Raw genomic sequence first — 23,440 nt, 5'->3', positions numbered from 1 at the left:
CTCCCCTCTTCTCTGGCTCGTCTTGCTTGTTGTCGTGGTGGTGTCAGCTTTGTTCTCCTGCAGGCCTCTAAGTGAGTACAGATGCGTTCTACCTTGAGGCTAAAAAATCTGCCACACGACCAGGCCAGGCAGAACAGAAAAGAACAGAGGGCTCCTTGTGAGATCATTGTTGACACTGTTCATTGTTCGCTTGGCATTTTCACCCGGTTTCCCTTTATTAGCCAAAAGACAACAAACAAGTACAGCAGGGATATTCAGCAGATGATGGAAAATGGATCACGTGCCAACGTGAGAGGAGGTCCAATAAAACTTTGACCCAGGAGACAATTTGAATACCGTGTTCTCATGTCTAGTAGACTTTGGGGCGCACGACTTTTCAATTAAAGTAATCAAGTGGTTCTGCTTGGCTAGGAGAGGGACCTTGAGTGTAGGAGAGTTGTTGGACTCCCAATCGAAAGCTGTTCGAAAGCAACAGGGCCAGCTCTCTGGCGGCCATTTTGAGACGAGCTGCCGGAGATTGCATGCGCTCTACATTAACACCCGGTATTGTTTCAGGGTGTGAGTCAGAGAGGTGCTAATGCTAACTGGAATTACAGCAGTCAAGGCCAAGTGTGCGTCCCTGGGCCTGCACATGATGACTGCAGACCTGCTTGAGTCATCAGAACACTAGTCACAGGAAGGGATGGAGGGAGAAAGAGAGGAAGGAGGGAGAAATCCAGATGTGAACAGTCAGTGGCTAACAAGAGGGTGTGTGCTGTGGGCGGGCAGCGGTAACTCACCTACACATCTGGCACCGTCAGTGCTGGTGATGTAACCACGGGGACAGGTGCAGACGTAGCTGCCGGCTGTGTTGGTGCATTCACCTCCGTCACACACACCTGGGTTAGTGCTGCACTCGTCAATATCTGAAACGCACACACAAACAATTAGATCATTGGAGTTAGAGAAAACACTGAGCTTCATGATAGTCATACACTCATCATACACACGCGGTAACTCAAAACCCCTATCACAGGCATTATTTGGAAGAAATCCTTTTCCTCGATAACAGCTGCTCAAAGTATTTGGATCCATGTCAAATATTTGAAGAAGTGGACAATATCTCATGTGTCAAATACACTTGAGGGCCTCAAATAATAACTGCTCATAACTCTAAATACAAGAGCAGGAACAACTGCTATACTGATTGGAAAAAAAGGGTTCTAATAGGGTTCTTCGGCTGTCCCAATAGGAGAACCCTTTTTGGTTCCAGGTAGAACCCTCTGTGGAAAGGGTTCTACATGGAACACAAAAGGGTTCTACCTGGAACCCTAATGTTCAACATAGCTCAGTGGACTTCATAACTGTGGTGGATTTTAAGAGGTCTAAATGGTTAGAGTTTCCCACACACACATCATGGGAATACTTCAGCTGCCCCAGAGAGACTATGGTCAGGGTCAGTCTGTCCTATCTGTTATAATTCTCCTGTCTTATCTGGTGTCCTGTGTGAACTTAAGTATGCTCCCTCTAATTCTCCCATCTCTCTCCCTATCTCCCCTCCCGGAGGACCTGAACCCTAGGACCATGCCTCAGGACTGGCTGTCCCCGTCCCCAGTCCACCTGGTCGTGCTGCTGATCCAGTTTCTGCTGTTCTGCATGTGGCTATGGAACCCTGACCTGTTCACCGGACCTGCTGTTTGACCCTCTCCCCCTCCCTTTCTCTATCTCTACCACACCTGTTGTCTCAATCTCTGAATGTTTGGCTATGAAAAGCCAATTGACATTTTACTCCTGAGGTGTTGTTCTGTTGCACCCTCTATAACCCTGCTGGTCATCTATGAACGTTTGAACATCTTGAAGAACAATCTGGCCTTAACCTTTTAGTGCAGTGGACTAAATCAGGGTCACACAGAGTGTTTCTCGGTAGTCTTAAACAAATCTACTTTGAAACTAAAGTTTACACCTCACACACATGGTTATGGGCTTAAAAAAAGAAGACACCTGTACCATGTCAGATATAGAGTTGAAATGTATTACATTTGAGTTCGCATCCCAATATTAGACTTCATATAAATCACAGAAGACTGAAATATAACAAAACAGTTGGACACAGAAACACCGGATTTTCGGCAGCTAAAATATTAATAACATTCCACCCATAAGGCCACTAGATCATTTGACTGCAGGAAAGGGCTACTGGCCATGTACTCTTATAATCTCTACCGGGCACTGTCAGAAGAGGACTGGCCACCCATCAGAGCCTGGTTCCTATTTAGGTTTCTTCCTTGGTTCCTTCCTTGGTTCCTGCCTTTCTAGAGTTTTTCCTTGCCGCCCTTCATTGCTTGCTCTTATAAGCACTTTCTGATCATCTGCTGATGTAAAAAGGGCGTTTTCCCTTTTTCAAAGTGGAAATTACAAACTTTAAAATACTTTTAAAAACTCAAATACACTACAAGTTTGCATTTCCTGTTGTACAGGACAATTCTCAACAACAAAACAATGATCAAATTAAGATCCTACATCTGTACACTAGACCTGGGAGTCAGCAGTATATAGCTAGTGTGTGTTCGTGTGTGTGCCTGTATGTGTGTACCTGTGTGTGTGTGTGTGTGTGTGTGTGTGTGTGTGTGTGTGTGTGTGTGTGTGTGTGTGTGTGTGTGTGTGTGTGTGAGTGAGAGAGCCAGTACTTGGCAGGGTCCAGTCTACCGTGTGGTGTATTACAGTATATAACCCTACACATGAAAAGGCCTCTCACTGCTATGATGGTGAGAGTGAAGTGAGGCCCCAGAAGGCATTAGGTTTATATGCTGTGTTACGCTTATTTATACACATATATCATTACCCTTTAGTTAAAATTACAGTATGTGTGTGTGTATAGTGTGGCGTGTGAGAGGCGGGCCCCTAAATGTGTGTGTGCAGTCGGTCGGTATGCATTAGTGGTGTGTGTGGTGTGTGTTGGCAGTGGGTAAGCATTAATGCTGTCTATGGGGCAGTGTGTGCGTGTTTTGTAATGACGCACACAGTGGGAAGTTAAGAGGCACTGGGTCCCCTGCTGACTATTGTCAGACTGCTTTAGTGAAAGGTTCTCCTCAAGTCATTAAAAAGCAGCAAAATAAACGTGGTGTCAGCATTCCCCCTGAATAGGACCAGACTTTACACAGCACAGACATGGAGCGCTGTGTGTGTTTAGGGAAATGTCTGCCACCTGGATAAATGACAACTGTTCAATCATCAAAGTGTGTGTTGTGAGACTGTGTTTGTGTGTGAGAGAAAGTATGTATGCATTGTGTATATATATGAGTGAGAGTGTGTGTGTGTGTGTAGTATGTGTGTGTATGTCTAAATAGGTTGAGTGTATCAGTATGTGTGTATCTCTGAATAGTACAGGTGTGTGTGTGTGAGTGTGTGTGCGTGTGCGTCTGTGTGTGTGTAAGAGTGTGTCTGTATGTATAGGATGTGTAGTGTGTATAGTGAGTGTGGGTCTACAAGTGTCAGACGCTATGAGGAGGTCCGTGTATATAACGCTGAAGTCATCTCTGCTCTGTAAGTGTTTCTTTGTGCTAGCGCTAACAGCTGGCCCTGTGCCAGTAGACCGTATTTATGGAAGGAAAATGGGGGGGGCCAAAAAAAAGAAGGAGAGAAAAAAGAACGAGTGCGAAACACGACTGGAGCGAAAGGAGCTATGAAATCAGGTAGGTTGCTTTGGCAAAGAAGAGCTACCTCCCAGACATGTTAACAGCTCCAAGACTGGCTCCACTAGAACATGACGCCATGTTTGTGCATAAACTTGGAGGGCATTTTGAAACCCATTTTCCTTTGGAATACTGATGGTGGTCTGTGATGTCATAAGTGAACAAAATGGGGCTTGAATGTCTCAATCTCAGAGCTGTGCTATTTGAGGTATCTGGGTATTTATAGTTGTGGATGGTTAAACTTTGTATTCTCCACCCTTTAATTAAATACTTGACGTTTTGAGACTAAAAACTGACTCTGCCCCAATTAAGCTCTAAAACAATGTTACCTAAAAGCATCCACCATCCAGCCCCCACCTTGGCCCAAACGAAGCCCAGCGATGGAGCCTCAGGTCTGGGGCTGATCCACTACTGTCTCCAATTGTCCTGTAATTAGTTCACCTCCGAGGACTTCCACCCCCATACGCTGCCTCTCATCCCACCAGGCTTCAAAGACTACAGGGCACAGGACACCTCTCCTGCTCGTCCAACCAACAGGCCTCTAGCACCAAAGGGCTGCCGCAGCACAATCCAATTTCAGTGGGACTGTGATAGGACACCAGTGTCTGTGTGTGTGTGTGTGTGTGTGTGTGTGAGAGTGCATGAAAGCATGCATGTCTCTGTGTCTGAGAGAGAGAGAGAGAGAGAGAGAGAGTGTGTATGTGTGTGTGAATCCTTCCCTCATCACATGACCAGCTAATTAGAGGCTCCTCCGGGTAGTGTTTCCAACCCTTCATTAACCCTCAGGGTCTACTGATGTCTAACGGCTGAGCTCTCTCTCTCTCGCTCTGTAGCTGTCACTGGACACCCAGGCGCCGTTCAAATCCTCTTCACATGCACCCTTCCTTCCTTCCTTCCTTCCTTCCTTCCTTCCTTCCTTCCTTCCTTCCTTCCTTCCTTCCTTCCTTCCTTCCTTCCTTCCTTCCTTCCTTCCTTCCTTCCTTCCTTCCTTATGTGTGTGTACATGTCCATACCAGAGACTTGATAACCACAGAAGCCATTAGCCACAGTACTCAAAAAAACTGCTAACGAAACCCTGGCAAAAAATAAATAAGAAATGGATCTACACTCGCAATTCAAAATCAAATTCTTAACTGAGGCATTGAGTTCACTTAGCTACGCCTGCTTTAATTCACGTTTTCCATTACACTAACTCATTGTTATACATTCCCATTTGTTATAAAAGGTGCATAATGTGATGTCACCACAGAGGGTCTGTGGACTGTGTGTGTGACTCACCTTCACACTTGTGGCTGGTGTCACTCTGGCGGTGGCCCGCTGGACATTTACACTCATAGGAGCCCACAGTGTTGATGCAATTACCTCCTGCACACAGCCCCGGGATGGCCTGACACTCATCCACATCTACAGGAGAAAAAGAGGGTGAAAGGAGGGAGAGAGAGAGAGAGAGAGAGAGAGAGAATGTAGACCATCAGCACAAATAAGCAGCACTTAACAGGCGTTGCTTTAAGAGATGCATTTTAAATACTCTGTTTACTCTTAATGAGCTAAGAATCTCCCAAAGCTTTGCTGCCCACTAACCTTGAATCAGATGGAGTCTATAAATGTGTGTGAATGAATTTGGATTTTACACTCTGTGATTTACAGCACCTTAGCCTTTAAAGTGAAGTAGGCTGGGCGCATACATTACAGTACAATAATCAATCATGAGAAGACGTATGGCAAAAATATTCAAAAATCCTGAGCTTTCAGTCCCGTATTAAAACTTGTTGAAAGGGGCGAAGCAGGAAAGAACAGAGGATATCTTGGCACCGCCACCTAGGAACCAAGATGACTCCAGACTGCAGCACTTGTTTGAGGAGTGAGTGGGTTCATGTATATTTCCCCATCATGCCATGAGTAACTAGGATGGAGCTGTGGGCGTGGGGCTCTGATTGGACAGTGAACACAGTAACCAGGAAGCATGACATGTCTTCTTTAGAGTCGTTAAAGAGAGGGAGGAGTTGTTTATCACCTCATCTTCCTCCCTCTTCCCGGAGAGTAAGAGGTAAAGAGAGAGGCCCAACTCGGAGGAAAATCTGTCTCCCTCCACCAGGTGACTTGGAGTTGTTGTGTGTAGGTCAATGACTGTCGAATTTGGTCAACAACAAAAATGTATGGCTTATTTTCTATGTGAGGTTTATTTATTTGATTGAATCGAAGTTGCGTAATGCTTAGGTTGTTACGAGTGAACTGATATTAGTAGGACAAACGACATTCCCGCCACTTTGAGAAAAAACACTTCATATCGGAGATGGCTATGCATATTCATTGCATGAGGCTAGTAGCATAGCATCTCTCCATTGAATACAGGCGGTTGACGTCAACAAACCCCATCGAATATTTCCAAAAGTATTAAAATAATTAGATGTATTCACCAATCAAAGAAAGGATAGGCGGGAACTTGACAGCCTGCTGTGCCTCTTTGTGCCATTGTTAGGACGGAGAGACATGTATCTTGTTAGTATATCCATAATCTTTGCTCTTCCCCTGTTCACACATTTACACTTCATTAGCTCACAGTCTGGCCATGCTGGCAAGACAGAGGTGTTGGTGTTTCGTCATCTTCAGTGGAAACACATTGACTCAGACCCCTCAGATCGTTAGCGTGCCTAGAGGGGGTTCGTCTGGTCCGGGCGTGTGAATGTGTACTGAGACTGGTATTTGTCTGGATGGTATGAAAACATAGTCAAGTGTAGAATCTCAATTCCATACTCCTCGCATCCTCATCTAATTCCCAAAACCCATTGGATGGGGTCAGATGCCCTCTGACCTTTTCCTCCAATGGGTTTGGAGAAAGAGACGAGGAGAGAGGACGTGATGAGTATGCAATTGAGATCTTCCCAAAGAAACACACAGACGTCCAGACACACACACCTGATCATCCAGCTCTGTGAGAGGGAAGTTGGCACGCCTTGCCAGTACGCAGCCAAGCAGCCGAGATTAATACCGCCCTCTCTCTCTCACACACACACACCCAGCCTGTTTCTAATCATGCGAATATATTTTACCTCTGTTCCCTTTTAACAAAGCCTGGAAATGTGCTCACATGTTGAGGACCATCCAAATCCATGATGCCTGGAATGCTATCCTTACATTGGGATTCATGTGCATGTGTGCTTTGAACTGGCTCCAACAGGACTTTGCTCAGGGGCTTTTTGGCGACCAGTCAAAGGTTTGGACACAGGTACTCATTAAAGGGTTTTCGTTATTTTTTACTATTTTCTACATTGTAGAATAATAGTGAAAACATCAAAACGATGAAATAACACATATGGAATCAAGTAGTAGCCAAAAAAGTGTTAAACAAATCAAAATATATTTTAGATTCTTCAAAGTAGCCACCCTTTGTTTTCATGAGAGCTTTGCACACTCTTGGCATTCTCTCAACCAGCTTCATGAGGAATGCTTTTCCAACAGTCTTGAAGGAGTTCCCACATATGCTGAGCACTTGTTGGCTGCTTTTCCTTTTCCAACTCATCCCAAACCATCTGAATTGGGTTGAGGTCAGGTGATTGTGGAGGCCAGGTCATCTGATGCAGCACTCCATCACTCTCCTTCTTGGTCAAATAGCCCTTACACAGCCTGGAGGTGTGTTTTTGGGTCATTGTCCTGTTGAAAAACAAATTATAGTACCACCAGATGGGATGGCGTATCGTTGCACCATGCTGGTTAAGTGTGACTTGAATTCTAAATGAATCACCGACAGTCACCAGCAAAGCACCCCCACACCATCACACTTCCTCCTCCATGCTTCATGGTGGGAACCACAAATGCGGAGGTCATCCGTTCACCTACTCTGCATCTCACAAAGACACTGCAGCTGAAACCAAAAATCTCAAGTTTGGACAGATTTCCACCCGTCTAATGTCCATTGCTCGTGTTTCTTGGCCCAAGCAAGTCTCTTCTTCTTATTGGTGTACTTTAGTAGTGGTTTCTTTGCAGCAACTCGACCATGAAGGCCTGATTCACGCAGTCTCTTTTGAACAGTTGATGTTGAGATGTGTCTGTTACTTGAACTCTGTGAAGCATTTATTTGGGATGCAATCTGAGGTGCAGTTAACTCTAATGAACTTATCCTCTGCAGCAGAGGTAACTGTCACGCCCTGATCTGTTTCACCAGTCTTTGTGATTGTCTCCACCCACCTCCAGGTGTCACCTGTTTCCATTAGTCCCCGGTGTATTTATCCCTGTGTTTCCTGTCTCTCTGTGCCAGTTCGTCTTATTTTGCCAAGTCAACCAGCGATTTTTCCTTGCTCCTATTTTTCCCAGTCTCTGTTTTTTCCTAGTGCTGCTGGTTTTGACCCTTGCCTGTCCTGACGCCGAATCCGCCTGCCTGACCACTCTGCCTGTTCTGACCTCGAGCCTGCCAATCCCCCTGTACTGTTTGGACTCTGACCTGGTTTTTGAACTCTCGCCTGTCCCCGACCTGCATTTTGCCTACCCCTTTTGTTATAATAAATATCGGAGCTCAACCATCTGTCTCCTGTGTCTGCATTTGGGTCTCGCCTTCTGCCCTTATAGTAACTCTGGGTCTTCCTTTCCTGTGGTGGTCCTCATGAGAGCCAGTTTCATCATAGCACTTGATGGTTTTTGCGACTATACTTGAAGAAACTTTCAAGGTTCTAGACATTTTCCGGATTGACTGACCTTCATGTCTTAAAGTAATGATGGACTGTTGTTTCTCTTTGCTTATTTGAGCTATTCTTGCCATAATATGGACTTGGTCTTTTAGAAAATAGGGCTATCTTCTGTATACCACCCCTACCTTGTCACAACACAACTGATTGGCTGAAACACATTAAGAAGGAAAGAAAATCCACAAATCAACACCTGTTAATTGACATGCATTCCAGGTGACTACCTCATGAAGCTGGTTGAGAGTACAAAACTGTCATCAAGGCAAAGGGTGGCTACTTTGAAGAATCTAAATCTAAAATATATTTGATTTGTTTAACATGTTTTTGGTTACTACATGATTCCATATGTGTTATTTCATAGTTTTGATGTCTTCACTATTATTCTACAATGTAGAAAATAGTAAAAATAAAGAAAAACCCTTGAATGAGTAGGTGTGTCCAAACGTTTGATTGGTACTGTATATATAGAGGCAGATTGATAGAGGCTCTGTGAAAGAATGTGACTTTTCATATACCCCACCCTCCCCACACACACACATTTACACTCACCACATACGCTGCTGCTACTGTCTATTGCCTATCCTGTTGCCTAGTCACTTTAACCGCTTTAACCCTACATATATGTACATAGCTATCTCAATTACCCCGTACTCCTGCACATCGACTAGATACTGGTACTCCCTATATATAGCCATGTATTTTTTACTCGTTATTGTTATTCCTTATTCACTGTGTATTTATTCCTCGTGTCACTATTTCTATTTTTTATCTTTATCTTTATCCTCAACTCGTAAGCATTTCACCCTGTGTCTACACCTGTTGTTTACAAAGCATATTTTGATTTGACTTGATGAATGGGTTGACTTAGAGTTGAATGTAAGACAGTGTATTATATTGATGCAGCTTTGGATAATAAAGCACTTTGGTTTTTAAATGTGAGTCTCAAAGTCACAATCTGTAGTTGATTTTGTCTGAGCATCAATTTCCTTGCTTTTTGTCCTGTGGCCACAGCAGACAAAGAAGTCACAGATTGCCCATTTAAGGCACTCAGTCAGTCACATTGGTAATTCCAAAGTGCAGAGTGAGGCGTGAAGGTTTACTGCTGTCTTAGAGTCGTATTTCTTCAGTTGTTCAGTTCTTTCCAGCTATTTTTCATTAGACTGAGTGCAAAAAGCTTTCGTATTCAATTTGGCTTTCACCACACCTTACTGAGAATGTGTCAACACTCAACAGGAACTTTAGAGGCCATGTGCACCTGCTTTTTGCCAATACAAGGGGAGTGTCCTGTTTCACCCAGGTGGCTCCTAGTCCTGCAAATGCATGTGAATGAGGTAAGTGCCTCCCTTTGAGACTTAGTGAAAAACATTTTTTTTAAAGGCAACCCATTATCTCAACACAAGGGTGTTGGCTAGACATCTCTCATTTGAATATCCACAGAGAGGAAGAGGCTCTAGTCCATGGAGGGCCGTTTGAACATTTTTGAGGGGTGAGACGCTGCGTTTACCTAAGAGGGGACACAACCTTTACATGTGTGTCATCTATTGATCCAGCCTCACTGCTTAGTCTGGTTGGTCATTAGGGAGCCTAGTGTGGAGGATGGGAGGGGCCAGACACAGAGAGAGAGAGAGAGAGAGAGAGAGAGAGAGAGAGAGAGAGAGAGAGAGAGAGAGAGAGAGAGAGAGAGAGAGAGAGAGAGAGGACAGCCTGTATTTACACAGACACTGGTCTGGGGCTGCTGCAATGTTGATGAAGCAAGGTGAAACTCAGTTCATGAGGAGGTGAAATTAGAACTCTTTCTCTCTCGTACTCTCCCTCTCTTTCTCTTGGGCTTTGATGTGTATCTCTGCTCTGTGTGTGTGTGTGTGTGTTTTTGTTTCTCTGTGTGGGTGGTGGTTGCAGGCTGCAGGAGTTTGGTGACAGTATCAGAGATAAGGAAGGTGACTGTTACGTTGACGTTTACATTAAACATGATTTTATTGAAGATGTTGCTGATGGTGACAGATTAAGTTACTAGTTAATTAAGTTAATTAAGTTGGTTACAGTGTCCGTGATGAGGATGGTGTGTGTGTGTGTGACTCACTTGTAGAGTGTATTAGACTGAAGATCATACAGGTGTGTTTATATGTGAGTGTAAACATGCGTGTGTGTCTGTGTGTATGTGTCTTACCCTGGCACGCGCCGCTGCGGATGTTGGGGATGAAGCCTCGGCGACAGGGGTGAGGCTGGGCGGGGCACATCTCACAGGGGTGTCCCCATGCCCGTCCGATGGTGGCACAGCACAATGTCTTGGTGCACACGATGCCACTCAGCTGGCCCTGGCACATCTGGTTGTTGACCTGCGTGAAGCAGGGCCCGGTCCGGTAGTCTGGAGGGGGAGAAGGAGAGAGAGAACAAGAGTTAGCCATTTTGGCAGCCATTTATTTATCCCACTTCCTTAAAATCCCCCTCTGAATGTTCTGTATAACTGAAAGGTAGTGAGGAAAAATACATCTAAAGCAAAGTCTATTTCACACTTCTGCTAGCTACATTTAATTGAATTTGAAGTGTTATTAAAATAAATATACCCCAGAAGAACACAATTTAGAAGGCTTTAAATGCTGCAATATGTCATGCACACTGTATGACAGACCTCCCAAGTCTTTAACCCATTGGACTAAATGCTGCTGCACATTCCTGGTTAGAGGCATTTATCTGGAAATGTGCTGAACAGTGGGTTCCCCTATTCACTGGTGTAATGGGATAACTATATAATGGGGAAACCCATTTAGTACTGGTTCCCATCAATAACAATCTTCTCATGACAAATATTCTTGGTCCAGACCAGGGGAGAACGACTGCCCTCTCTCAGTGAAGCTCAAGGCCGACCGCGGTACTGTTAGCATTGTTAGCAGAAAACAGAATACCACCATTATAGTGAATAGAAACCAAATCAAATCAAATTGTATTTGTCACATGTGCCGAATACCTTACTGTGAAATGCTTACTTACAAGCCCTTAACAAACAATGCAGTTCAAGAAATAAAGTCAAGAAAATATTTACTAAATCAAAAAATCAAAAAAAAATCCAATCAAATAAAGAAGTATCACAAGAAAATTACATAACAATAATGAGCAATATACATGGGTTACCGGTACCGAGTCAATGTGCTGGGGTACCCGTTAGTCAAGGTTATTTGTAAAATGACTATGCATAGATAATAAACAGCAAGTAGCAGTAGTGTAAAAACAGTCTTATGGCTTGGGAGTAGAAGCTGTTAAGGAGCCTTTTGGTACTAGACTTGGCGCTCCGGTACCGCTTGCTGTGCGGTGACTTGGGTGACTAGAGTCTTTGACAATTTTTTGGGCTTCCTCTGACACTGCCTAGTATATAGGTTCTGGATGGCAGGAAGCTTGGCCCCAGTGATGTACTGGACCGTACGCACTACCCTCTGTAGTGCCTTGCGGTAAAAGGCCGAGCAGTTGCCATACCAGGCTGTGATGCAACCGGTCAGGATGCTCTCGATAGTAAAGCTGTAGAACTTTTTGAGGATCTGAGAACCTATGCCAAAACTCTTCAGTCTCCTGAGGGGGAAAGGTGTTGTCGTGCCCTCTTCACAACTGTCTTGGTGTCCTTGGACCATGATAGTTTGTTGGTGATGTTGGCACCAAGGAACTTGAAACTCTCGACCCGCTCCACTTCAGCCCCATTGATGTTACATAGAGGAAGAGGTTGTTGTCCTGGCACCACACTGCCAGGTCTCTGACCTCCTCCCTATAGGCTGTCTCATCGTTGTCGGTGATCAGGCCTACCACTGTTGTGTCATTAGCAAACGTAATCATGGTGTTGGAGACGTGCTTGGCCAAGCAGTCATGGGTGAACAGGGAGTACAGGAGGGGACTAAGCACACACCCCTGAGGGGCCCCAGTGTTGAGGATCAGCGTGACAGATGTGTTGTTGCCTTCCCTTACCACCTGGGGACGGCTCGTCAGGAAGTCCAGGATCTCGAGACTTCTTTAATATTAGCACCAGCAGTTATTGACAAATAGCTGCTCTGTCCTGCCGATGCACGGAGAAGCCAGCCAGCTCCATATTATCTGCGTCGTCGTTTAGCCACATCTCGTGAACGATAAGATATTACAATTTTTAATATCCTGTTAATAGGATAGTCTTAATCGTAGATCGTCCAGTTTGTTTTCCAATGATTGCACATTTGCCAATAATACGGAGGGTAGTGGTGGTTTACCAACTCGTCGGCACCCCGCCCCTTTTATCCCTTTTCTTCACGAGAATAACAGATATTTGGGCCTTGTCTCGACAAAGCAGTATATCCTTTGCGTCAGACTCAAAAAAATACAAATATTTGTCCAGTTCGAGGTGAGTAATCGCTGTTCTGATGTCCAGAAGCTCTTTTAGGTCATAAGAGACAGTAGCAGCAATATTATGTGCAAAATGAGTTACAAACAATGCAAAAAACGAACAAAATAGAGCAGTTGGTTACGAGCCCGTAAAACTGTATATACAGTTTAAGTCGGAAGTTCACATACACCTAAGCCAAATACACTTAAACTCAGTTTTTCACAATTCCTGACATTTAATCCTAGTAAAAAATCCCTGTCTTAGGTCAGTTAGGATCACCACTTTATTTTAAGAATGTGAAATGTCAGAATAATAGTAGAGAGAATGATTTATTTCAGCTTTTATTTCTTTCATCACATTCCCAGTGGGTCAGAACTTTACATACACTCAATTAGTATTTGGTAGCATTGCCTTTAAATTGTTTAACTTGGGTCAAATGTTTTAGGTAACATTCCACAAGCTTCTCACAATAAGTTGGGTGAATTTTGGCCCATTCCCCCTGACAGAGCTGGTGTAACTGAGTCAGGTTTGTAGGCCTCCTTGCTCGCACGCGCCTTTTCAGTTCTGCCCACAGATTTTCTATAGGATTGATGTCAGGGCTTTGTGATGGCCACTCCAATACCTTGACTTTGCTATCCTTAAGACATTTTGCCACAACTTTGGAAGTATGCTTGGGGTCATTGTCCATTAGGAAGACCCATTTGCGACCAAGCTTTAACTTCCTGACTGATGTCTTGAGATGTTGCTTCAATATATCCACATAGTTTCCCTTCCTCATGATGCCATCTACTTTGTGAGGTGCACCAGTCCCTCCTGCAGCAAAGCACCCCCACAACAAGATGCTGCCAACCCCGTGCTTCACAGTTGGGATGGTGTTCTTTGGCTTGCAAGCCTCCCCCTTTTTCCTCCAAACATAACAATGGTCATTATGGCCAAACTGTTCTATTTTGTTTCATCAGACCACAGGACATTTCTCCAAAAAGTACGATCTTTGTCCTCATGTGCAGTTGCAAACCATAGTCTGGCTTTTTTATGACGGTTTTGGAGCAGTGGCTTCTTCCTTGCTGAGCGGCCTTTCAGGTTATGTCGACATAGGACTTGTTTTACTGTGTATATAGATACTTTTGTACCTGTTTCCTCCAGCATCTTCACAAGGTCCTTTGCTGTTGTTCTGGGATTGATTTGCACTTTTCGCACCAAAGTACATTCATCTCTAGGAGACAGAACGCGTCTCCTTCCTGAGCGGTATGACGGCCGCGTGGTCCCATGGTGTTTATACTTGCGTACTATTGTTTGTACAGATGAACGTGGTACCTTCAGGCATTTGGAAATTGCTCCCAAGGATAAACTATAGTTTGTTAACAAGAAATTTGTGGAGTGGTTGAAAAACTAGTTTTAATGACTCCAACCTAAGTGTATGTAAACTTCCGACTTCAACTGTAAAAAAATATATATACAGTACTGGGCAAAAGGTTAAGGCAGAAAAAAATGCTGTAAAGTAAGAATGCTTTCAAAAATAGACATGTTAATAGTTTATATTTATCAATTAACAAAATGCAAAGTGAGTGAACAGAAGAAAAAACTAATTAATATTTGGTGTGACCACCTTTTGCCTTCAAAACAGCATCAATTCTTCTCGGTACACTTGCACACCGTTTTTGAAGGAACTCGGCAGGTAGGTTTGCCCAAACATCTTGGATAACTAACCACAGTTCTTCTGTGGATTTAGGCAGCTTCAGGTGCTTCTCTCTCTTCATTTAATCCCAGACGATGATGTTGAGATCAGGGCTCTGTGGGGGCCATACTATCACTTCCAGGACACCTTGTTCTTCTTTACGCTGAAGATAGTTCTTAATGACTTTTGCTGTATGTTTGGGGTCGTTGTCATGCTGCAGAATACATTTGGGGCCAATCAGATGCCTCCCTGATGGTATTGCATGATGGATAAGTATCTGCCTGTACTTCTCAGCATTGAGGAGACCATTAATTCTGACCAAATCCCCAACTCCATTTGCAGAAATGCAGCCCCAAACCTGAAAGGTACCTCCACCATGCTTCACTGTTGCCTGCAGACACTCATTCGTGTACTGCTCTCCAGCCCTTCGGCGAACAAACTGCCTTCTGGTACAGTCAAACATTTCAAATTTTTACTCATCAGTCCAGAGCACCTGCTGCCATTTTTTTGCACCCCAGTTCCTGTGTTTTTGTGCATAGTTTAATTGCTTGGCCTTGTTTCCACGTCAGAGGTAGGGCCTTTTGGCCACAAGTCTTCCATGAAGGCCACTTTTGACCAGACTTCTCTGGACAGTAGATGGGTGTACCAGGGTCCCACTGTTTTCTGCCAATTCTGAGCTGATGGCACTGCTGGACATCTTCCAATTGCGAAGGGAAGTAAGCATGATGTGTCTTTCATCTGCTGCAGTAAGTTTCTTTGGCCGACCACTGTGTCTACGGTCCTCAACGTTGCCCGTTTCTTTGTGCTTCTTCAAAAGAGCTTGGACAGCACATCTGGAAACCCCTGTCTGCCATGAAATGTCTGCCTGGGAGAGACCTTGCCGATGCAGTATAACTAACTTGTGTCTTGTTGCTGTGCTCAGTCTTGCCATGGTGTATGACTTTTGACAGTAAACTGTCTTCAGCAACCTCACCTTGTTAGCTGGAGTTTGGCTGTTCCTCACCCAGTTATATTCCTCCTACACAGCTGTTTCTGTTTCAGTTAATGATTGTGTTTCAACCTACATATTGAATTGATGATCATTAGCACCTGTTTGGTATAATTGTTTAATCATACAGCTGACTATATGCCTCCTGTCACAATGGGTGGCTTGTGGATTCCGAAGAGTCAGGCGCAGGAGACAGAAAGATTCCGTTAATGAATTTAATAAAAATATCCACACGGAAAATATGCAAAGTATGGAGTGCAAGGTGTGCAAAAGTAACGCACCACCCTTAAAAGAACGTAACCAGGGACGCAGCCCAAAAGGAATAGCGTAACTCCACAATATACAGAACCACATGAAACACACCCTGACAAACGAACAATCCCGCACAAACAACAAACCTAACTAACTAGCCTAAATACCCCTCCCCACTAACAACTAACACAAAACAGGTGCGCAACTAACCTAGGCCTAACTAACAGAACGTGAAACATAAATCAATGGCAGCTAGTAGGCCGGCGACGACGACCGCCGAGCGCCGCCCGGGCGAGGAGGGGCGCCACCTTCCGTAGGTGTCGTGACACCTACAAAATCCCAGACTTTGTGCAAGTGTATCTACAAGAATTTATACTGTTTTGAAGGCAAAGGGTGGTCACACCAAATATGGATTTGATTTAGATTTTTCTTCTGTTCACTCACTTTGCATTTAGTTCATTGATAAATATAATCTATTAACATGTCTATTTTTGAAAGCATTCTTACTTTACAGCATTTTTTCACACCTGCCTAAAACTTTTGCACAGTACTGTATATGGGGGATTGGAAATGATGCAGACAATTACATTGTTAGAAGCCACAATCTGTCTGCAATATTAAAGCTGCCCCCTAAAAAGACTACTGAAAAGATGAATTAAAAAAAGATAGAGTGTGTCACTTTGTGTGGAAACAAAGTAATGAGGAGAACACAATGTCCTCGGACTTCAATGGCCACCTTGCTGCGCTGCTCACCAGGAACGACCAGGCGACATCATTTTGTTAACCACACTTCACGAGTCAAACACAATGACCTCATGCTGAAACCATTTGAGCAATATGATGTCCATTCAATCGCACATAATAAAACTCAAACAGGCCTAATGATGGAAAGGCCTTATTAGCTACAGTAGTGGTGCCAAAGTTAATACAGCATTCATTAGAGGTACTGTAGATGGAGGGTTGGAATTAAAATAAAATACATGGTCTGAGAGGGGCTGTCAGGAGGAATGTAACATAAACCCTGGAGAAGTAGTTTAAGTTGACCCTCTTGAGTTCTAAAGGAGATGTACAGAGAGATGAGGCAGCTTTGTTGTGGTAGCGCTGCTCTTATTACTTCCTGGTGCAGTTAAATGAAAATTAAATCACAGCCAGACAGAGAACGAGTGAACGCGAGATTGACAGAGGGAAAGTAGGTCAAACCCAGCAGAGAGAGAGAGAAAGAGAGAGAGAGAGAGAACGAGAGAGAGGGGTTGAGACAGATACCAGCAGGCTCTAAACTGTCCCCTCTCACTCATACCCATGACCTGACAATCTGGCCTGGACAATTTGAGGCCGGGAATGCGAGTCCCCATCCGAGCGGCAGAGACCCACTGTGGCGATAACAGTCACACACATCTGGGTTTGATTAATCTGGCCTGGTCGGGACCAGGGAGGAACAACCTTTTGGCTTGATTAATCTGGCCTGGTCGGGACCAGGAAGGAACAACCGCTGGTCCAGATGTGTCCATCTGGAACTCTGAATCACTCTGGGCCACATCCACAACCCCCCACTAACTAACAAACTAAACCCTCCATACATCCTGCTCTTCTACCAGTCAACTCTGCATTAAAAACAAATGTAAATCATAATACTCACACTAATGTTGGACTCATATGGTCCAATCCTTTATGCCCGTCATGCTTTCATTTGGTATTGATTTAATCATACATCGGAACAATTTCAGTAAAACTAAGTTGTGGAAGTGAGCGAGGAGCATGAACAGGACCTTTATGGAGAGCTATAGGGAAGTTGTTCATGCAGAAGGTATGAGATGACATGGAAGGGAGCCATTTAAAGAAAGAGAAAGAAAAAGAGAGAAGAGAGCCGGCGATTGAGCTGCCATTCCTTTGATCAGCAGTGAGACCCTCAAAGTGAGGAGGCGTCTGGGCGCTCCCATGGCCAAACCTTTCAGAAGCAGCGCTAGACAACTGCTTGAGGCTCTAGCCAAGTTCAGCAGAGCCCTGTCTATGTGTGCATACGACTGAAGGAAAACACACCGTAGGTCGGCCGCCAAGCTAGGCCAAACAAAAGACTGGAGGGCTCCGAGCGCTCACTCTTTTAATGGACTCAATAACAATCGCCTTGCCAGGGTGTCTATGTCTCAGCGCCACAAGACCCGACTTACTCAGAACCAGACAGACAGGCCAAGCAGTGTGTGTGTGTGTGTGAATGTTGACCATGATCAGGGAATATGAACAATCCAGGGCCAGAAGAGTTAGAAATGGGAATGGGGTATAAGGAACTGAGGTACTGGGCCGAAGTCGACAACATTCGGAAGCAATTTGGTCTAATTACAGTTCAAATTGCTCTATAGATCCAAACTATTCACCGGATCCCTCCCTCCTCTCCTGTATCCTGCCTTTCACCACCATCTGTCTCCTTTCCAGGTATTTTCAGTTTCCTCCACATGCTCCCAACGACAAAGCACAGACCACTAGAAATCAAATTCTTGGGCTTTCAAAACTCAGCAAAGGCTACCTAATAAGTTAAGACAGCCTCCTCATAGGAATGCATTGCATATCTGTTACATTAGAAGCAAGGCAAAAGTACATCTGCCAAGATGTGCTGGCTAAGTGTAACCCATCCCAGAGTTGGGTTAATGAGGTCACATTATGGACTCTCACCTATATAAGATCTGTCCAGCCCATCAGATCAGCATCTGTAACTGGGTCAAACGTGATCTTTCCCTATTCCCCTTTTCCTGCCTGAGAGAAAGCCTCTGATGAGAGGAGATGGGAATGGGACAATTGGCAGGTGAGAAAAGGGATGCTAATCCAGTCTGGAATGCCGGCCAAGTTGTTTGGGAAACGCTCCCGACGTCAAGCTGCACAATCACAGGGAAGAGGGAAGGAACGCCGACATGCCTTCTTATGTCAACGGTTAGTGGAAAACAAGGGAAAGCGGGAGAAAATCAGCCAATTCCAAAGCGATACGTAGATTTTACGGAATATTCAGAGGTGGAAAACTTCCGTGGGAATTAACGGGAATATAGGGGAATTAACAGGAATATATGGGAATTAACGGAAATATATTAATACCATTGAAATGTAGATGTTTTTTTGCATTGGATATATTTACCATATCATATGGAGACAGAAACATAAACCTTTTACCTTATCATAAGTAGACATAATTGCAAATGATTAAATCCTTCCAATATATATTTTTTAATAAAATTGTTACGAATTGAACTTTAATTAAATTAGTTGACTCTTCACATGGGATGATTTCACAGAACAACAAAAGAAAGGGAATATTGAATGATCCCCAATGATCCATCGCATCTCCCCCCAAAAATGTCAACATACATCTGTAAAATGATAGTCTAGAAACTAAAGCTTTGGTTGTCTCCTCAAAGGCTTCCATTCTCCCTGGACCTCCTCAATGTCCACCTCTTGAACATCAGACTGAGGCCTCATCTTTACTATCACTTTCCAACCTTGTTGAGGATGGCTCGTTGTCAGGCTCAAAAAGCCTCAAATTTGCCCGGATTGCCACCAATTTTTCAACTCTTGTATTGGTCAGCCTGTTGCGTGCTTTGATGTGTGTTCCCAAACAAAGACCAGTTGCGCTCTGAGGCGGCTGATGTTGGTGGAATTTGGAGGATGATGGAAGCAACAAGGGAAAAAGCCTAAGATCCACAAAGTCCCTTCCACCAGGTGGCTGATGAGATATGTTGGCACGATTGCCATATTGCATGTCCATCCCAAAGCCCTTGCTTGGAAGTGTACTTCGCCAGACTGCCAAGAACCTTGCCCTCATCCAGGCCAAGGTGGCGAGACACGGTAGTGATGACACCATAGGCCTTGTTGATCTCTGCACCAGACAGGATGCTCTTGCCAGCATACTTTGGGTCCAACATGTACGCTGCGGCATGTATGGGCTTCAGGCAGAAGTCTTCACACTTTTTGATGTATTTCAGAACTGCAGTTTCCTTTGCATGGAGCAACAGTGAAGTGGGCAGGGCAGTACAGATTTCTTCTCTTACATCTGCAAGCAGAGTCTGAACATCAGACAGGATGGCATTGTCTCCCTCAATCCGTGCAATGGCTACTGCTATAGGTTTCAGGTTGCTTACCACTCTCTCCCAAAATTCATCATCCAGCAGACTGTGACATGGCCATTTCTTGGAGAGACTCATTCCCCTCCAGGAGACTGTCAAATATGATGACAACACCACCCCAACGGGTGTTGCTGGGCAGCTTCAATGTGGTGCTCTTATTCTTCTCACTTTGCTTGGTGAGGTAGATTGATGACCCTTCACATACCTAACCATTTCATTGGCTCTCTTGTACAGTGTATCCATTGTTTTCAGTGCCATGATGTCCTTGAGGAGCAGATTCAATGCATGCGCAGCACAGCCAATGGGTGTGATGTGAGGGTAGGACTCCTCCACTTTAGACCAAGCAGCCTTCATGTTCACAGCATTGTCTGTCTTGTAGAATACTGGTTGAGGGGAGGAGATGATGTAGTTAATTATTCCTTGCCCACGAACATTCAACCACCCATCAGAGATGATTGCAATACAGACTGCTATCTCTATGATTTGCTTGACCTTCACTTGAACTCTGTTGAACTCTGCATCCAGCAAATGAGTAGATAAAACATGTCTGGTTGCAGGGGTGTATGCTGGGCAAAGAACATTCAGAAATCTCTTCCAATACACATTGCCTGTGAGCATCAGATGTGAACCAGTTGCATACACAGCTCGAGCAAGACATTCATCAACATTTCTCTGACTATGTTCCTCCATTGAGTCAAAAACACTTCTGATTCCAGGACCATGAGCTGTTGCTATCGATAAGGTGTCTGATTTGACCTCGAATAGAAGTATACAGACTTTTGTCAGAGGTTGCTTGTTGTGAGTGCTGAGTGAACTTTATGCACTTGGCCAGATGATTCTGCATCTTTGTTGCATTCTTCACATATGATTTGGCACAGTATTTGCAAATGTACACAGCTTTTCCTTCTACGTTAGCTGCAGTGAAATGTCTCCACACATCAGATAGTTCCCGTGGCATTTTCCTATAAAGATTAGAAAAAAATTAGTAAAAAACAACAAATACAATTCCATGTACAAATAAATAGTTAAGAGGTTAGATTAAACAACTCCATTGTGAGATAAATGTTTTAAAATGAAAAATGTATGGAAACAAGTGAATTAACACTCCTCAGTTAGCAGGCTCAAGCAAGCTAAACCCCACATGGTAGCAAAAACTAACTAGCAGAAATTGTCAACAAGTTAGAAATGACTTAAACACACTTTGCTGTAGGCTACTATTTACTAGTTAACAAAAATGTATGTATGTCATATACAATATATTCACCCCACCCAGTATTGTAATCCAAACTTACCAGAAAACATGTAGTCCTTGGCTCAGACAGTGTAGTAGTGTGGGCTCAATAGCATCTCATTAGTGTGCAAGATCTTGAGAATCAGCTGTACATGTGATGGAAGAATGCACTGTGCATGCAGAGGGTTGCAATTCCAATGAATTGGGGATAGTTTAACCAAAATACCTAGAATTGCCTTCTGTATCCCACAAAAAAAGGTTCACTATTATAAGCTAACTTTTTTTATGAATTTAAGCAAAAGACCCCAAATTCCAGGGCTTAACTTCCCATGGAAAGTTTCAGACCTTTTGCAACCCTAATGGGGATATTATTAAACTCAATGAAACATGTTGTGATTACATGGGAAGGCAGTCATTCATGCCGGTCTGGAAAAGAGGTCAGGCTCCTCAGTGAGTGAAGGAGGAAACGTAAGACACTCACGGCTGCTTCAGTTTCCTGACCTGGAGGCCCTTAGACTCATACAGCTGAGAGATTTACAACTCGCCGAAACAGGACGGACCGTGTCTACGCCTCATCATCTCTTTATCTCACAGCCAAGACGGGAGCTTTTCCACCTATCCCAAGCATGTGTGTGTGCGTGTGTGTGTGTGCGCACACGTTAACTTTATGTGCGTGTGTGTGTATGTTTGTGCATACATCTGACTGCATGTGTGTCCGCGTAAGCTCGCGTGCATCGGTGTGTATGTGTGTATCTAGCTACACTCCTCAAATGTATGTACACTAGGTGTGTTATTCTCATTTTGGCACAAACTGTGCTGTTTCTGTTTCTGTTGTCAACAGCATTATCAACAGCCCTTAAATCTACTTTCCCTTCAGCTTAATGGCTCTAAGAGGCTGAACCCTTCCTCAGGACACTCACCCAGACGTGAGGATACGCTAGAATGCTTCTCTGTGTAACCCCTGCTTTGAGACTGTGGGAGATTGTGGGAGACACAGGGGAAAGTGAGGGAGATAAGCTCAAACGCAGGATAACAATCTTGGCACCAGAAAGCTTTGTTGCCTGACTGGTAAGTTAATAGATAGCATTCTTTGAGGCAGAAACCACCACTGTGGCTAATTATGCAGAACACACATGACTGTGGAAACTCAAGTGAACACACAGGGCTACAGTACAGACACAGGACAGTTCTTGCTCACCCATTAAAAGTGTGTTTTACGGTCTGTTCTCACTAATTTCAATCATTTTCTTTGCACAGATACATTTTATTCCCATCTCAAGTCCATTCTAACAATAGTTTCTACTCTAATTCAGAACAAATTGACTTACGGTAGCCTGAATTCCAGTGTATTTCTGCTGTAGTCATCTTGTCACAGTCTGGCTTGTGGCATGTGGCATTACTGATTGCAGAAACAGTCAGGCACCCAGGCTAAAAGTAGACATACTACTAAAGAAGCTTCCTTATCTACTACTGTACTAAATCGCGTAACATTAGTAGGACATTTCTGGACTCCATTGGTACATTGAGAGGACTCTCGCTTCTCGGACCTCAACTGATTTTCCATCAGACAAGATCAAAGGCTACCCTTCACTGTTCCTCTTAGGTCCACTCACAAATGTATTTATGAGGTCCTTTTCTGATTTGTTTATGGGAGAAGTACCAAAATGTAGTGCCACTATGAAAAGCAGATGCAAAAAGCCAGAGTGTTTTTTTAACATTTCCAATGACACACAAAACATAACATGGCGATGTCATTAAAACAACATAAAAGGCATAACATGGCGATGTCATTAAAACAACATAAAAGGCGTAACATGGCGATGTCATTAAAACAACATAAAAGGCATAACATGGCGATAAGATGGAGTTACTGTACTGTACTCATTACAGAGTTACAGGTCTCTCTTTTTGGCAGCATGTCCCATTCTATGAGGTCTCTATGGAGCAGAAAAATGACACTCTTCTCTCCCGAGGACACACCCTTCCCTTCCACTGGGGGAGCCTTTGCCAGATTACATGAGGACAGAAATAGCAACACTTCCCCCTTTCCATCCCCTCGTCATCGTCCTGAGCTCTCTCCCAGCTCTCTCCCAGCTCTCTCACTTTGTTTGGGCTGGGTTGGGTTGGACTGACTGTGTGGGCCCATAAGAGTAATACTGTTCACTGTTGGACCTGAGCCTGGTTAATGGGCCGAGATACACTGGACATGTGAGCAGAACAACTCCCCATTGCCGCATTCATACAGCTGCTTCGTAATGAGAGGGCTTGGTGCTCCAGGCTGCAGAATGGACAGCTGCAGGCTGGAGGAGGCTGGGGATGGTGGGAAACTCAGCTGATTAGAGAGGGGCCCGAGTGGCTGTCACGTCTCCACTGTAATTCATGCTCAACCAGCATGTCAGTGACACACACACACACACACACACACACACACACACACACACACACACACACACACTCCTCTGCGCCTAACCCTGACAGAGAAACCAATTAGACCAGCAGCTTTCC

General features: G+C 44.2%; 1 protein-coding gene across 3 annotated transcripts in view; it reads right to left on the bottom strand.

Annotated features, from left to right (window-relative positions):
• Nucleotides 1-23,440, bottom strand: part of LOC106613712 (fibrillin-2) — an 88,904-nt gene that overhangs the window by 45,003 nt on the left and 20,461 nt on the right. For all 3 annotated transcript variants that reach the window (XM_014216250.2, XM_045687457.1, XM_014216249.2), the window contains exons 7-9: nucleotides 10,518-10,715; nucleotides 4,950-5,075; nucleotides 780-905 (exon numbers count right to left, since the gene is read on the bottom strand). In XM_014216250.2, the coding sequence (XP_014071725.1) occupies nucleotides 780-905; nucleotides 4,950-5,075; nucleotides 10,518-10,715 (450 nt within the window). The remainder of the gene's footprint in view (nucleotides 1-779; nucleotides 906-4,949; nucleotides 5,076-10,517; nucleotides 10,716-23,440) is intronic.

This window comes from Salmo salar, chromosome ssa10, assembly GCF_905237065.1.
Source record: "Salmo salar chromosome ssa10, Ssal_v3.1, whole genome shotgun sequence".
NCBI classification, from domain to species: domain Eukaryota; kingdom Metazoa; phylum Chordata; class Actinopteri; order Salmoniformes; family Salmonidae; genus Salmo; species Salmo salar.
The sequence above is the reverse complement of the archived record's forward strand: the minus strand, read 5'-3'. Positions and strand labels throughout refer to the sequence as shown.